The sequence below is a fragment of the Oncorhynchus mykiss genome, chromosome 4 (assembly GCF_013265735.2).
Source record: "Oncorhynchus mykiss isolate Arlee chromosome 4, USDA_OmykA_1.1, whole genome shotgun sequence".
Lineage (NCBI taxonomy): Eukaryota > Metazoa > Chordata > Actinopteri > Salmoniformes > Salmonidae > Oncorhynchus > Oncorhynchus mykiss.
Genome location: NC_048568.1, coordinates 43,739,556 through 43,753,054, shown reverse-complemented (window position 1 = coordinate 43,753,054; position 13,499 = coordinate 43,739,556). Strand labels below are relative to the sequence as shown.

General features: G+C 43.9%; 1 protein-coding gene across 2 annotated transcripts in view; it reads right to left on the bottom strand.

Annotated features, from left to right (window-relative positions):
* slc2a12 (solute carrier family 2 member 12) overlaps nucleotides 1-12,792 on the bottom strand; it is a 28,721-nt gene extending 15,929 nt beyond the window's left edge. For both annotated transcript variants that reach the window (XM_036976410.1, XM_036976411.1), the window contains exons 1-3: nucleotides 12,567-12,792; nucleotides 7,131-7,281; nucleotides 1-730 (exon numbers count right to left, since the gene is read on the bottom strand). The exon at nucleotides 1-730 is cut by the window's left edge and continues 569 nt beyond it. In XM_036976410.1, coding sequence (XP_036832305.1) covers nucleotides 1-730; nucleotides 7,131-7,266 — 866 coding nt within the window. In that variant the 5' untranslated portion in view covers nucleotides 7,267-7,281; nucleotides 12,567-12,792. The remainder of the gene's footprint in view (nucleotides 731-7,130; nucleotides 7,282-12,566) is intronic.
* Nucleotides 12,793-13,499: the final 707 nt, after the last annotated feature.

Genomic DNA, 13,499 nt, shown 5'->3' with positions numbered 1-13,499 from the left:
AGGTTAGCCTTGTCGCTGAACAGCTCTCGGAAACCGTGCTCCGCTTCCTCCTTAAGCCCCGCCTGGATGCCCCGTAGCTCCTCCTCCACGGTCTCCCTGCTGGCCACGCCCCTCAGACGGACCAGCACCTCCTTGGCCCGCTCCGAGTCGCCCCTGGCAACGAGGAAGCGCGGGCTGGGTGGGAGGAGGACGAGGGCAGCAGCCTGTAGAACGGCTGGCGGGAGGACAAGACCGAAGGTGTATCTCCACCCATTAGGCAGCGCAGAGAATGCGTAGCTACACCCGAAACCTAGCAATACCCCGACAACCACCATCAGCTCGTACAGTGTCACTAACAACCCACGGCGCTCCCGTGGCGCAATCTCCGCTATGTACATGCATGCCGCCGTACCCGACAACGCTGTCCCCATGCCAACCACGGCGCGGCCGAGCGACAGCGTGGTGAGCGAGGCCGGGAGCAGCAGTAGCATGGTACCCCCAGCCACCAGGCCTCCGGACAGAAGCATGGACCAGCGGCGTCCGTAGCGGTCCAGGCCCCAGCCTCCAACAATGGAGATCACCAGACAGCCCAGCAGCAGAGACCCCACCAGGAGCTCCTGTTCCCGGCATGACAGAGAGAGGATACCCCTGAGCTGGAGCAGGACCCCGGAGGTCAGGCCTAATTCATAGCCCAACATCAAGCCACTGAGAGATGCAGCTATCGCTGCTAGGACAACCAGCCAGGTACAACCTGAAGGGAGGGAGGAGGGGAGAGAAGGGAGAAATTAAACAATATTTCAGTAAAGATCAAAGAACATGAAAACAAATCCTTCAGCAGTCACTATTATTGAGGTATAAACATTCTGTTGTGTATCAAAACATCACGTCATTCATTTATATGGTTTAGTTAGCCAGGAGGGTCCACTGAGACACGTCCTTTTTACAGGACCCTGTCTGTCAAAGATCAGTCGTAGAAATCCAAATAACGTCACAGATCTTCATTGTAAAGGGTTTAAACACAATTAATGAACATGCACCTGTGGAACGGCTTACAGACGGTAGGCAATTAAGGTCACAGTTATGAAAACTTAGGACACTAAAGAGGCCTTTCTACTGATTCGGAAAAACCCTCAAAGAAAGATGCCCAGGGTCCCTGCTCATCTGCGTGAACGTGCCTTAGGCATGCTGCAAGGAGGCATGAGGACTGCAGATGCGGCCATAGCAATAAATTGCAATGTCCGTACTGTGAGACGCCTAAGACAGTGCTACAGGGAGATAAGACGGACAGGTGATCGTCCTCGCTGTGGCAAACCACGTGTAACAACACCTGCACAGGATCGGTACATGCGAACATCACACCTGCAGGACAGGTACAGGATGGCAACAAAACTGCCCGAGTTACACCAGGAACACACAATCCCTCCATCAGTGCTCAGACTGTCTGCAATAGGCTGAGAGAGGCTGGACTGAGGACTTGTAGGCCTGTTGTAAGGCAGGTCGTCACCAGACATCACTGGCAACAACGTCGCCTATGGGCACAAACCCACCGTCGATGAACCAGACAGGACTAGCAAAAAGTGCTCTTCACTGACAAGTCACGGTTTTGTCTCACCAGGGGAGATGGTCGGATTCACGTTTATCGTCGAAGTAATGAGTGTTACACCGAGGCCTGTACTCTGGAGCGGGATCGATTTGGAGGTGGAGGGTCCGTCATGTTCTGGGGCGGAGTGTCACAGCATCATCGGATTGAGCTTGTTGTCATTGCAGGCAATCTCAACGCTGTGCGTTACAGGGAAGACATCCTCCTCCCTCATGTGGTACCCTTCCTGCAGGCTCATCCTGACATGACCCTCCAGCACGACAATGCTACCAGCCATACTGCTCTTTCTGTGCGTGATTTCCTGCAAGACAGGAATGTCAGTGTTCTGCCATGGCCAGCGAAGAGCCCGGATCTCAATCCCATTGAGCACGTCTGGGACCTGTTGGATCGGAGTGTGAGGGCTAGGGCCATTCCCCCCAGAAATGTCCAGGAAGTTGCAAGTGCCTTGGTGGAAGAGTGGGTGGGTCCTGAGGAGAGGTTTGACATGTCTGGGGGTCTTGAGGAGAGGTTTGACATGTCTGGGGGTACTGAGGAGAGGTTGACATGTCCGGGGGTCTTGAGGAGAGGTTTGACATGTCTGGGGGTCCTGGAGGACAGGTTTGACATGTCTGGGGGTCCTGAGAAGAGGTTTGACATGTCTGGGGGTCCTGAGGAGAGGTTTGACATGTCTGGGGGTCCTGGGGTGAGGTTTGACATGTCTGGGGGTCTTGAGGAGAGGTTTGACATGTCTGGGGGTCTTGAGGAGAGGTTTGACATGTCTGGGGGTCCTGAGAAGAGGTTTGACATGTCTGGGGGTCCTGAGGAGAGGTTTGACATGTCTGGGGGTCTTGAGGAGAGGTTTGACATGTCTGGGGGTCCTGAGAAGAGGTTTGACATGTCTGGGGGTCTTGAGAAGAGGTTTGACATGTCTGGGGGTCTTGAGGAGAGGTTTGACATGTCTGGGGGTCCTGGGAGAGGTTTGACATGTCTGGGGGTCCTGAGGAGAGGTTTGACATGTCTGGGGGTCTTGAGGAGAGGTTTGACATGTCTGGGGGTCCTGAGAAGAGGTTTGACATGTCTGGGGGTCCTGGGGAGAGGTTTGACATGTCTGGGGGTCCTGAGGAGAGGTTTGACATGTCTGGGGGTCTTGAGGAGAGGTTTGACATGTCTGGGGGTCTTGAGGAGAGGTTTGACATGTCTGGGGGTCCTGAGAAGAGGTTTGACATGTCTGGGGGTCCTGAGAAGAGGTTTGACATGTCTGGGGGTCTTGAGGAGCAGTTTGACATGTCTGGGGGTCCTGAGGACAGGTTTGACATGTCTGGGGGTCCTGGAGGACAGGTTTGACATGTCTGGGGGTCTTGAGGAGAGGTTTGACATGTCTGGGGGTCTTGAGGAGAGGTTTGACATGTCTGGGGTCATGGAGGACAGGTTTGACATGTCTGGGGGTCCTGGAGGACAGGTTTGACATGTCTGGGGGTCTTGAGAAGAGGTTTGATATGTCTGGGGGTCCTGGAGGACAGGTTTGACATGTTTGGGGGTCCTGGAGGACAGGTTTGACATGTCTGGGGGTCCTGGAGGACAGGTTTGACATGTCTGGGGGTCCTGGAGGACAGGTTTGACATGTCCGGGGGTCTTGAGGAGAGGTTTGACATGTCCGGGGGTCTTGAGGAGAGGTTTGACATGTCTGGGGGTCTTGAGGACAGGTTTGACATGTCTGGGGGTCCTGGAGGACAGGTTTGATATGTCTGGGGGTCCTGGAGGAGAGGTTTGACATGTCTGGGGGTCCTGGAGGACAGGTTTGACATGTCCGGGGGTCTTGAGGAGAGGTTTGACATGTCTGGGGTCCTGGAGGACAGGTTTGACATGTCTGGGGGTCCTGGAGGACAGGTTTGACATGTCTGGGGGTACTGAGGAGAGGTTTGACATGTCTGGGGGTCTTGAGGAGAGGTTTGACATGTCTGGGGGTCTTGAGGAGAGGTTTGACATGTCTGGGGGTACTGAGGAGAGGTTTGACATGTCTGGGGGTCCCGAGAAGAGGTTTGACATGTCTGGGGTCATAGGGAGCAGTTTGACATGTCTGGGGTCATGGGGAGAGGTTTGACATGTCTGGGAAAACGTTATTCTGGTACATTCCTCTTCATGTGTTCATTCATGTTCAAATTCCCCTCCCCAGATTCCTGGACTAAAGCCGTCTTACCGACACAGTAGGGGAAGGTTTAACAGGCCATAAGTACACACACACACACACACACACACACACACACACACACACACACACACACACACACACACACACACACACACACACACACACACACACACACACACACACACACACACACACACACACACACACACACACACACACACACACACACACACACACACACACACACACACACACACACACAATAGAAGGGTTAACAGGCCATAGGTAAACACACAGACTAATACCACTGTTTCAAGACCGAGCAAACCTCTCCTCAGTGTGTGTGCGTGTGTGTGTGTGTGTGTGCGTGTGTGGTGTGATAGCACTATCACCTGTGCCAGGCAGGACGAGAGAACATCGGATAACACACTAACTGATACACAACACACACTCCCTGATATGGTTACAGGCACGCACGCACACACACACACAGACAGAGGAAAGGTTTGGGAAACTACATAGTGATATTCCTGTGTATTTAAGTTGTTAATCAGACTTCATAGTTTAGCATGGTATTGTTAAACAGAGAGCCTTCATAAAGTACTTAACACCCCCTGGGATTTTCCCACAATTAGTTGACAAGTGGGATTACATTTTTATTTTTCATCAACAGTCCACACAAAATATTCACACACCTGAGTCAATACATGTTAGAATCACCTTTGGCAGTGATAACAGCCGGGAGTCTTTCTGGGTAAGTCTCTAAGAGCGATTACAGCCGCGAGTCTTTCTGGGTAAGTCTCTAAGAGCTTTGCACACCTGGATTGTACAATATTTGCACATTCTAATTTTTTGTGTAGTAGACCTTACAGTGAAATGCTGAATACAACAGGTGTAGTAGACCTTACAGTGAAATGCTGAATACAACAGGTGTAGTAGACCTTACAGTGAAATGCTGAATACAACAGGTGTAGTAGACCTTACAGTGAAATGCTGAATACAACAGGTGTAGTAGACCTTACAGTGAAATGCTGAATACAACAGGTTTAGTAGACCTCACAGTGAAATGCTGAATACAACAGGTAGAGTAGACCTTACAGTGAAATGCTGAATACAACAGGTGTAGTAGACCTTACAGTGAAATGCTGAATACAACAGGTGTAGTAGACCGCACAGTGAAATGCTGAATACAACAGGTGTAGTAGACCGCACAGTGAAATGCTGAATACAACAGGTGTAGTAGACCTTACAGTGAAATGCTGAATACAACAGGTGTAGTAGACCTTACAGTGAAATGCTGAATACAACAGGTGTAGTAGACCTCACAGTGAAATGCTGAATACAACAGGTAGAGTAGACCTTACAGTGAAATGCTGAATACAACAGGTGTAGTAGACCTTACAGTGAAATGCCGAATACAACAGGTGTAGTAAACCTTACAGTGAAATGCTGAATACAACAGGTGTAGTAGACCTTACAGTGAAATGCTGAATACAACAGGTGTAGTAGACCTTACAGTGAAATGCTGAATACAACAGGTGTAGTAGACCTCACAGTGAAATGCTGAATACAACAGGTGTAGTAGACCTTACAGTGAAATGCTGAATACAACAGGTGTAGTAGACCTCACAGTGAAATGCTGAATACAACAGGTGTAGTAGACCTCACAGTGAAATGCTGAATACAACAGGTGTAGTAGACCTTACAGTGAAATGCTGAATACAACAGGTGTAGTAGACCTCACAGTGAAATGCTGAATACAACAGGTGTAGTAGACCTTACAGTGAAATACTGAATACAACAGGTGTAGTAGACCTTACAGTGAAATGCTGAATACAACAGGTGTAGTAGACCTTACAGTGAAATGCTGAATACAACAGGTGTAGTAGACCGCACAGTGAAATGCTGAATACAACAGGTGTAGTAGACCTTACAGTGAAATGCTGAATACAACAGGTGTAGTAGACCTTACAGTGAAATGCTGAATACAACAGGTGTAGTAGACCTTACAGTGAAATGCTGAATACAACAGGTGTAGTAGACCTTACAGTGAAATGCTGAATACAACAGGTGTAGTAGACCTTACAGTGAAATGCTGAATACAACAGGTTTAGTAGACCTCACAGTGAAATGCTGAATACAACAGGTAGAGTAGACCTCACAGTGAAATGCTGAATACAACAGGTGTAGTAGACCTTACAGTGAAATGCTGAATACAACAGGTAGAGTAGACCTTACAGTGAAATGCTGAATACAACAGGTGTAGTAGACCTTACAGTGAAATGCCGAATACAACAGGTGTAGTAAACCTTACAGTGAAATGCTGAATACAACAGGTGTAGTAGACCTTACAGTGAAATGCTGAATACAACAGGTGTAGTAGACCTCACAGTGAAATGCTGAATACAACAGGTAGAGTAGACCTTACAGTGAAATGCTGAATAAAACAGGTGTAGTAGACCTTACAGTGAAATGCCGAATACAACAGGTGTAGTAAACCTTACAGTGAAATGCTGAATACAACAGGTGTAGTAGACCTTACAGTGAAATGCTGAATACAACAGGTGTAGTAGACCTTACAGTGAAATGCTGAATACAACAGGTGTAGTAGACCTCACAGTGAAATGCTGAATACAACAGGTGTAGTAGACCTTACAGTGAAATGCTGAATACAACAGGTGTAGTAGACCTCACAGTGAAATGCTGAATACAACAGGTGTAGTAGACCTCACAGTGAAATGCTGAATACAACAGGTGTAGTAGACCGCACAGTGAAATGCTGAATACAACAGGTGTAGTAGACCTCACAGTGAAATAACAATAGTAAGGATATATACAGTGTGGAGGCTATATACAGAGTATTATGGTACAGAGTCAATGTGGAGGCTATATACAGGGTATTACGGTTCAGAGTCAATGTGGAGGCTATATACAGGAGGTACCAGTACAGAGTCAATGTGGAGGCTATCTACAAGGGGTACCGGTACAGAGTCAATGTGGAGGCTATATACAGGGGGTACCGGTACAGAGTCAATGTGGAGGCGATATACAGGGGGTACCGGTACAGAGTCAATGTGGAGGCTATATACAGGGGGTACCGGTACAGAGTCAATGTGGAGGCTATATACAGGGGGTACCGGTACAGAGTCAATGTGGAGGCTATATACAGGGGGTACCAGTACAGAGTCAATGTGGAGACAATATACAGGGGGTACCGGTACAGAGTCAATGTGGAGGCTATATACAGTGTATTACGGTACAGAGTCAATGTGGAGGCTATATACAGGGTATTACGGTACAGAGTCAACGTGGAGGCTATATACAGGTGGTACCGGTACAGCAGCTACGAGTGGGAGTGTGTGTGTGTGTGTGTGTGTGTGCGTGCGTGCGTGTGCATGCGTGCGTGTGCGTGCGACTCAGTACCTGTGCTGTTAGGTGTGGCTGCCTTCAGGCGGACATTACTTCCCAGAGTTCCGAGGTGGGACGGGTCAGAGATCATGCTCCGTGTCTCTGTGGCGACAGGGGCGGTGGGAGGGGACATCTCAGCTGGGGGATTCATCACCTCCTACGGACTCTGGGGTCGGGGGAAGGTGGGAGAGAGGAGAGGAGGATGAACATATAACATCTCAACATCATCGTCATCAATAGACAGATGGACGTCACGCTGTAGAACCACATCTCCCAACTCACAATGCCGCCCTCCTCAAGAGTTCCAACCATCAAGAGTTCCAACCATCAAGAGTTCCAACCATCAAGAGTTCCAACTCAGGAGTTCCAACTCAAGAGTTCCAACCATCAAGAGTTCCAACTCAGGAGTTCCAACTCAGGAGTTCCAACCATCAAGAGTTCCAACCATCAAGAGTTCCAACTCAGGAGTTCCAACTCAAGAGTTCCAACCATCAAGAGTTCCAACTCAGGAGTTCCAACTCAAGAGTTCCAACCATCAAGAGTTCCAACTCAGGAGTTCCAACTCAAGAGTTCCAACCATCAAGAGTTCCAACTCAGGAGTTCCAACTCAAGAGTTCCAACCATCAAGAGTTCCAACTCAGGAGTTCCAACTCAAGAGTTCCAACCATCAAGAGTTCAAAGTCAGGAGTTCCAACTCAAGAGTTCCAACCATCAAGAGTTCCAACTCAAGAGTTCCAACCATCAAGAGTTCCAACTCAGGAGTTCCAACTCAAGAGTTCCAACCATCAAGAGTTCCAACTCAGGAGTTCCAACTCAAGAGTTCCAACCATCAAGAGTTCCAACTCAGGAGTTCCAACCATCAAGAGTTCCAACCATCAAGAGTTCCAACTCAGGAGTTCCAACTCAAGTTCCAACCATCAAGAGTTCCAACTCAGGAGTTCCAACCATCAAGAGTTCCAACCATCAAGAGTTCCAACTCAGGAGTTCCAACTCAAGAGTTCCAACCCTTGCGCCACTGAAAAAGGCCTTAATTTACACAAGGGGTGTCACTTCAGGCTGAGTATTGAGTTTCAGAAATCTGCATCTGCTACACAGGCACAACTATTTATTTTATTTTTATTTTGCTATCAATCGTATATTTACAGAACTACAGCCTTCAGGCTGAAGAAGACGATTACGGGCATTAACTACATACAGTGCCTTCAAGAAATTATTCAGACCCCCCTTGACTTATTCCACATTTTGTTGTGTTACAGTCTGAATTCAAAATGGATTCTACACAGTCCGATAATGACATCACAATTCCCCATAATGACATCACAATACCCCATAATGACATCACAATACCCCATAATGACATCACAATTCCCCATAATGACAGTGAAAACAGGTTCTTAGAATTATTGAAAATTAAATACAGAAATATCTCATTTACATAAGTAAATGACGTGACATCAGTCAAAACACCTCGAAGCATTTCACAAGTATTTCACAAGTATTTCACAAGCATTTCACAAGTATTTCACAAGTATTTCACAAGCATTTCACAAGTATTTCACAAGCATTTCACAAGCATTTCACAAGTATTTCACAAGCATTTCACAAGTATTTCACAAGTATTTCACAAGCATTTCACAAGTATTTCACAAGCATTTCACAAGCATTTCACAAGTATTTCGCAAGCATTTCGCAAGCATTTCACAAGCATTTCACAAGCATTTCACAAGCATTTCGCTACACTCGCATTAACATCTGCTAACCATGTGTATGTGACAAATACATTTTGATTTGATTTTTAAAAACAAGACATGGTATCAAGAACAAGATCAAATGAGCTGAAATGAGCAACACGATTCACCACATGGCAGTTTGTTGTCGCTGCTGCTAGTTATCGGGGCCATACAGAACAACACACAGCCTTCGAGCCATCCAGAACAACACACAGCCTTCGAGCCATCCAGAACAACACACAGCCTTCGAGCTCTGGTCGAAAGTAGTGTACTATATAGGGAATAGGGCTCTGGTCTAAAGTAGTGCACTATATAGGGAATAGGGCTCTGGTCTAAAGTAGTGCACTAAATAGGGAATAGGGCTCTGATCTAAAGTAGTGTAATAAATAGGGCTCTGGTCTAAAGTAGTGTACTATATAGGGAATAGGGCTCTGGTCAACAGTAGTGCACTATATAGGGAATAGGTTACAGGGATGTTACTATAGGTTACAGGGATGTTACTATAGGTTACAAGGATGTTACAATAGGTTACAGGGATGTTATTAAGGTTACAGGATGGTTACTATAGGTTACAGGGATGTTACTATAGGTTACAGGGATGTTATTATAGGTTACAGGGATGTTACTATAGGTTACAGGGATGTTATTATAGGTTACATGATGGTTACTATAGGTTACAGGGATGTTACTATAGGTTACAAGGATGTTATTATAGGTTACAGGGATGTTATTATAGGTTACAGGATGTTATTATAGGTTACAGGGATGTTATTATAGGTTACAGGGATGTTATTAATGGTTACAGGGATGTTATTAAGGTTACAGGATGGTTACTATAGGTTACAGGGATGTTACTATAGGTTACAGGGATGTAATTATAGGTTACAGGGATGTTACTATAGGTTACAGGGATGTTACTATAGGTTACAGGGATGTTATTATAGGTTACATGATGGTTACTATAGGTTACAGGGATGTTACTATAGGTTACAAGGATGTTATTATAGGTTACAGGGATGTTATTATAGGTTACAGGATGTTATTATAGGTTACAGGGATGTTATTATAGGTTACAGGGATGTTATTAATGGTTACAGGGATGTTATTATAGGTTACAGGGATGTTATTATATGTTACAGGATGGTTACTATAGGTTACAGGGATGTTATTATAGGTTACATGATGGTTACTATAGGTTACAGGGATGTTACTATAGATTACAGGGATGTTATTATAGGTTACAGGATGGTTACTATAGGTTACAGGGATGTTACTATAGGTTACAGGGATGTTATTATAGGTTACAGGGATGTTATTATAGGTTACAGGATGGTTACTATAGGTTACAGGGATGTTACTATAGGTTACAGGGATGTTATTATAGGTTACAGGGATGTTATTATAGGTTACATGATGGTTACTATAGGTTACAGGGATGTTACTATAGGTTACAGGTATGTTACTATAGGTTACAGGGATGTTACTATAGGTTACAGGGATGTTATTATAGGTTACAGGATGGTTACTATAGGTTACAGGGATGCTATTATAGGTTACAGGATGGTTACTATAGGTTACAGGGATGTTACTATAGGTTACAGGGATGTTACTATAGGTTACAGGGATGCTATTATAGGTTACAGGATGGTTTCTATAGGTTACAGGGATGTTATTATATGTTACAAGATGGTTACTATAGTTTACAGGGATGTTACTATAGGTTACAGGGATGTTATTATAGGTTACACAATGGTTACTATAGGTTACAGGGATGTTACTATAGGTTACAGGGATGTTACTATAGGTTACAGGGATGTTATTATAGGTTACAGGATGGTTACTATAGGTTACAGGATGGTTACTATAGGTTACAGGGATGTTATTATAGGTTACAGGATGGTTACTATAGGTTACAGGAATGTTATTATAGGTTACAGGATGGTTACTATAGGTTACAGGGATGTTATTATAGGTTACAGGATGGTTACTATAGGTTACAGGGATGTTATTATAGGTTACAGGATGGTTACTATAGGTTACAGGGATGTTATTATAGGTTACAGGGATGTTACTATAGGTTACAGGATGGTTACTATAGGTTACAAGGATGTTACTATAGGTTACAGGATGTTACTATAGGTTACAGGGATGTTACTATAGGTTACAGGATGGTTATTAATGGTTACATTATGGTTATTAATGGTTACATGATGTTATTAATGGTTACATGATGGTGTTATAGATTACAGTGATGTTATTAATGGTTACATGATGTTATTAATGGTTACATTATGTTATTAATGGTTACATGATGTTATTAATGGTTACATGATGTTATTAATGGTTACATGATGTTATTAATTATTACATGATAGTTATTAATGGTTACATGATGTTATTAATTATTACATGATAGTTATTAATGGTTACATGATGTTATTAATGGTTACATGATGTTATTATAGATTATTTGAGGCTGACTAGAGACGGCCTTGATCATTTTCTCCCATCTAAATCTCCTTTTTTTTTGCATTTTGTCTGTATACTGCAACTCAGCTGTTAACCGCAAACGTGTACAGCATCTAATAAAAGGCACAGAAAATGTGTCTAGCGGGTTATAGACGGACCAGTAATGGGATGATTATATTTACAGTGTACGCTGGCAGTAGCCAGTAGCAGCAGACTTCTCCACAGAATAAACCTGAATGGTTGTAGCTCTTATTGTAGCTTTTCCCACAGTTAAAGAACCACGACACGTCATAGTTGTGTCAAGGCTTTAGAATTGTGATCTGCGGGGGGGGGGTCAGTGAGTGGGCTGATTCCCCATTTCGTGGACCCAAGATCCATAGGGAAGGTTGTACATTGCAATATGAATGTAAGGAATAGGCACAATAGACTGAGTTGTGAGGAGATTTCCCACGGTTAAAGGCCCGCAATAAGAGCTACGACAGTAATATTTGTAAGGCTGTATATTGCAATATAAGTATGATTTCAACAGTTTTTTAAATTGTTGTGTCAAATTAACTAATTATTGTATTTTATTGCATTTATATAATACCATTCCAATATAGTTTAGTATTATCAAATACAATTGTGGCATGATTACACCATTTCATCCGTTCGCATCAGTTCCAAAGGGGGACTTGTTTTTTTTTTTAAGGCGAAACGTGGATTCCACTATTGTTGCTCACGCTAATGTTGTTCACAACACACTGGTCTCGACACCAGTCTACTTTACCTCTTACTGGTCTGTCTGTCTGGGCAACATACTCAGTATCGCCTTTAAAATAAACTCTCCGGGCCAGTGCGTAACTTCGGCTAGGTTGTTGACAAGACGTTCCACATATCTTTTAGACGAGGATAGACGAGAGTAAACTAGTACAGTCCCGTTCCAAAACATCAGGCTACCCCGGACTACACGTCTCGACTCGGGATGACATCAAACCGCATTTTATTCGTCACATGCTTGGTAAACAACAGGTGGAGACTAACAGTGAAATGCTTACCGACGGGCTCTTCCCAGAAACGCAGAGAGAGAGAGAAAATAGAGAAATAACAAGTAATAACACGTAATAATACAATAAGTACTGAGTAATGATAACGTAGATATATACACGTGGTCCCAGTACCGAGTCGATGTGCAGGGGTATGAACTAATTGAGATATTGATTCATATCTGAATCTGATGATTGATTGATTCGCAGTATTAATAATCACTTACCGGATCAACATAGAGTGCCCTGAATGCTATCTAAACCCGTCCATTTGCAGCGGTAATTCTCCTCATTTTTAAATAATAGTAAATGAGTAGTATTTTTTAAAAACAACTCAGCTCGTCCTCCAGTTGGTACAGTACACGGTACTTGTTTTTGACCAGAGGTGCTCGGACAAGATCCGCCTCCATGTTTCTAACACACCAATAGAAAAACTGCAGGTCTGCCCTTGGATTTCTGTACGAGCCCAAATAACGTCCCACTGGGCAAAAAAAAAACTTGTTGAAGCAACGTTTTTGCCACGTCATAATAAAACGAATCTACGTGATGACGAAAATGTATTGGATTTGCAAAAAATTATCGAGGTTAACGAATTGTCCATTTATTTTTTATTTTTTTTACCCCATTAAAAAATATATATAAATCCAATGACATGGTTCCGTGTTTTGTTGATTGTCACGTTTAATTCACGTTAGTTGACAACTCAACTCAACCAAATATAAAAAATAAACTAGAAGTTTTAATGATGTCTATGCCCGGTGCGGTACAACTCTGTCCAAACCAAGTAAACTGGTTGAACTTCTTATTGTGTAATTATAAACCCACCTTCCTTTGTACGCCAGTCCACAAAATCACAGATGTGTAGAAAATGTCAAGTGATCAGAAGTCTCTATAGAAGAGCTTGTTTTACAATCTACACTAATGGTGTGTGGAAATCAGTCACATCAACTACAGGACATTGATTGTCTATAGTTGTATGACATAATAACAGCAGATAAGAGTTCATGCACTTTTTCAAATGTAATATCTATGTTATAAAATCAAAAGCCTAATAACGAAGACCGTACGTTTACTCTGTCGCCCCCAAAACCCAAATTAACATTTATCACTGCACACTTGTTAATATGTATATATTACTATGATCTATTATTGTTTTATTT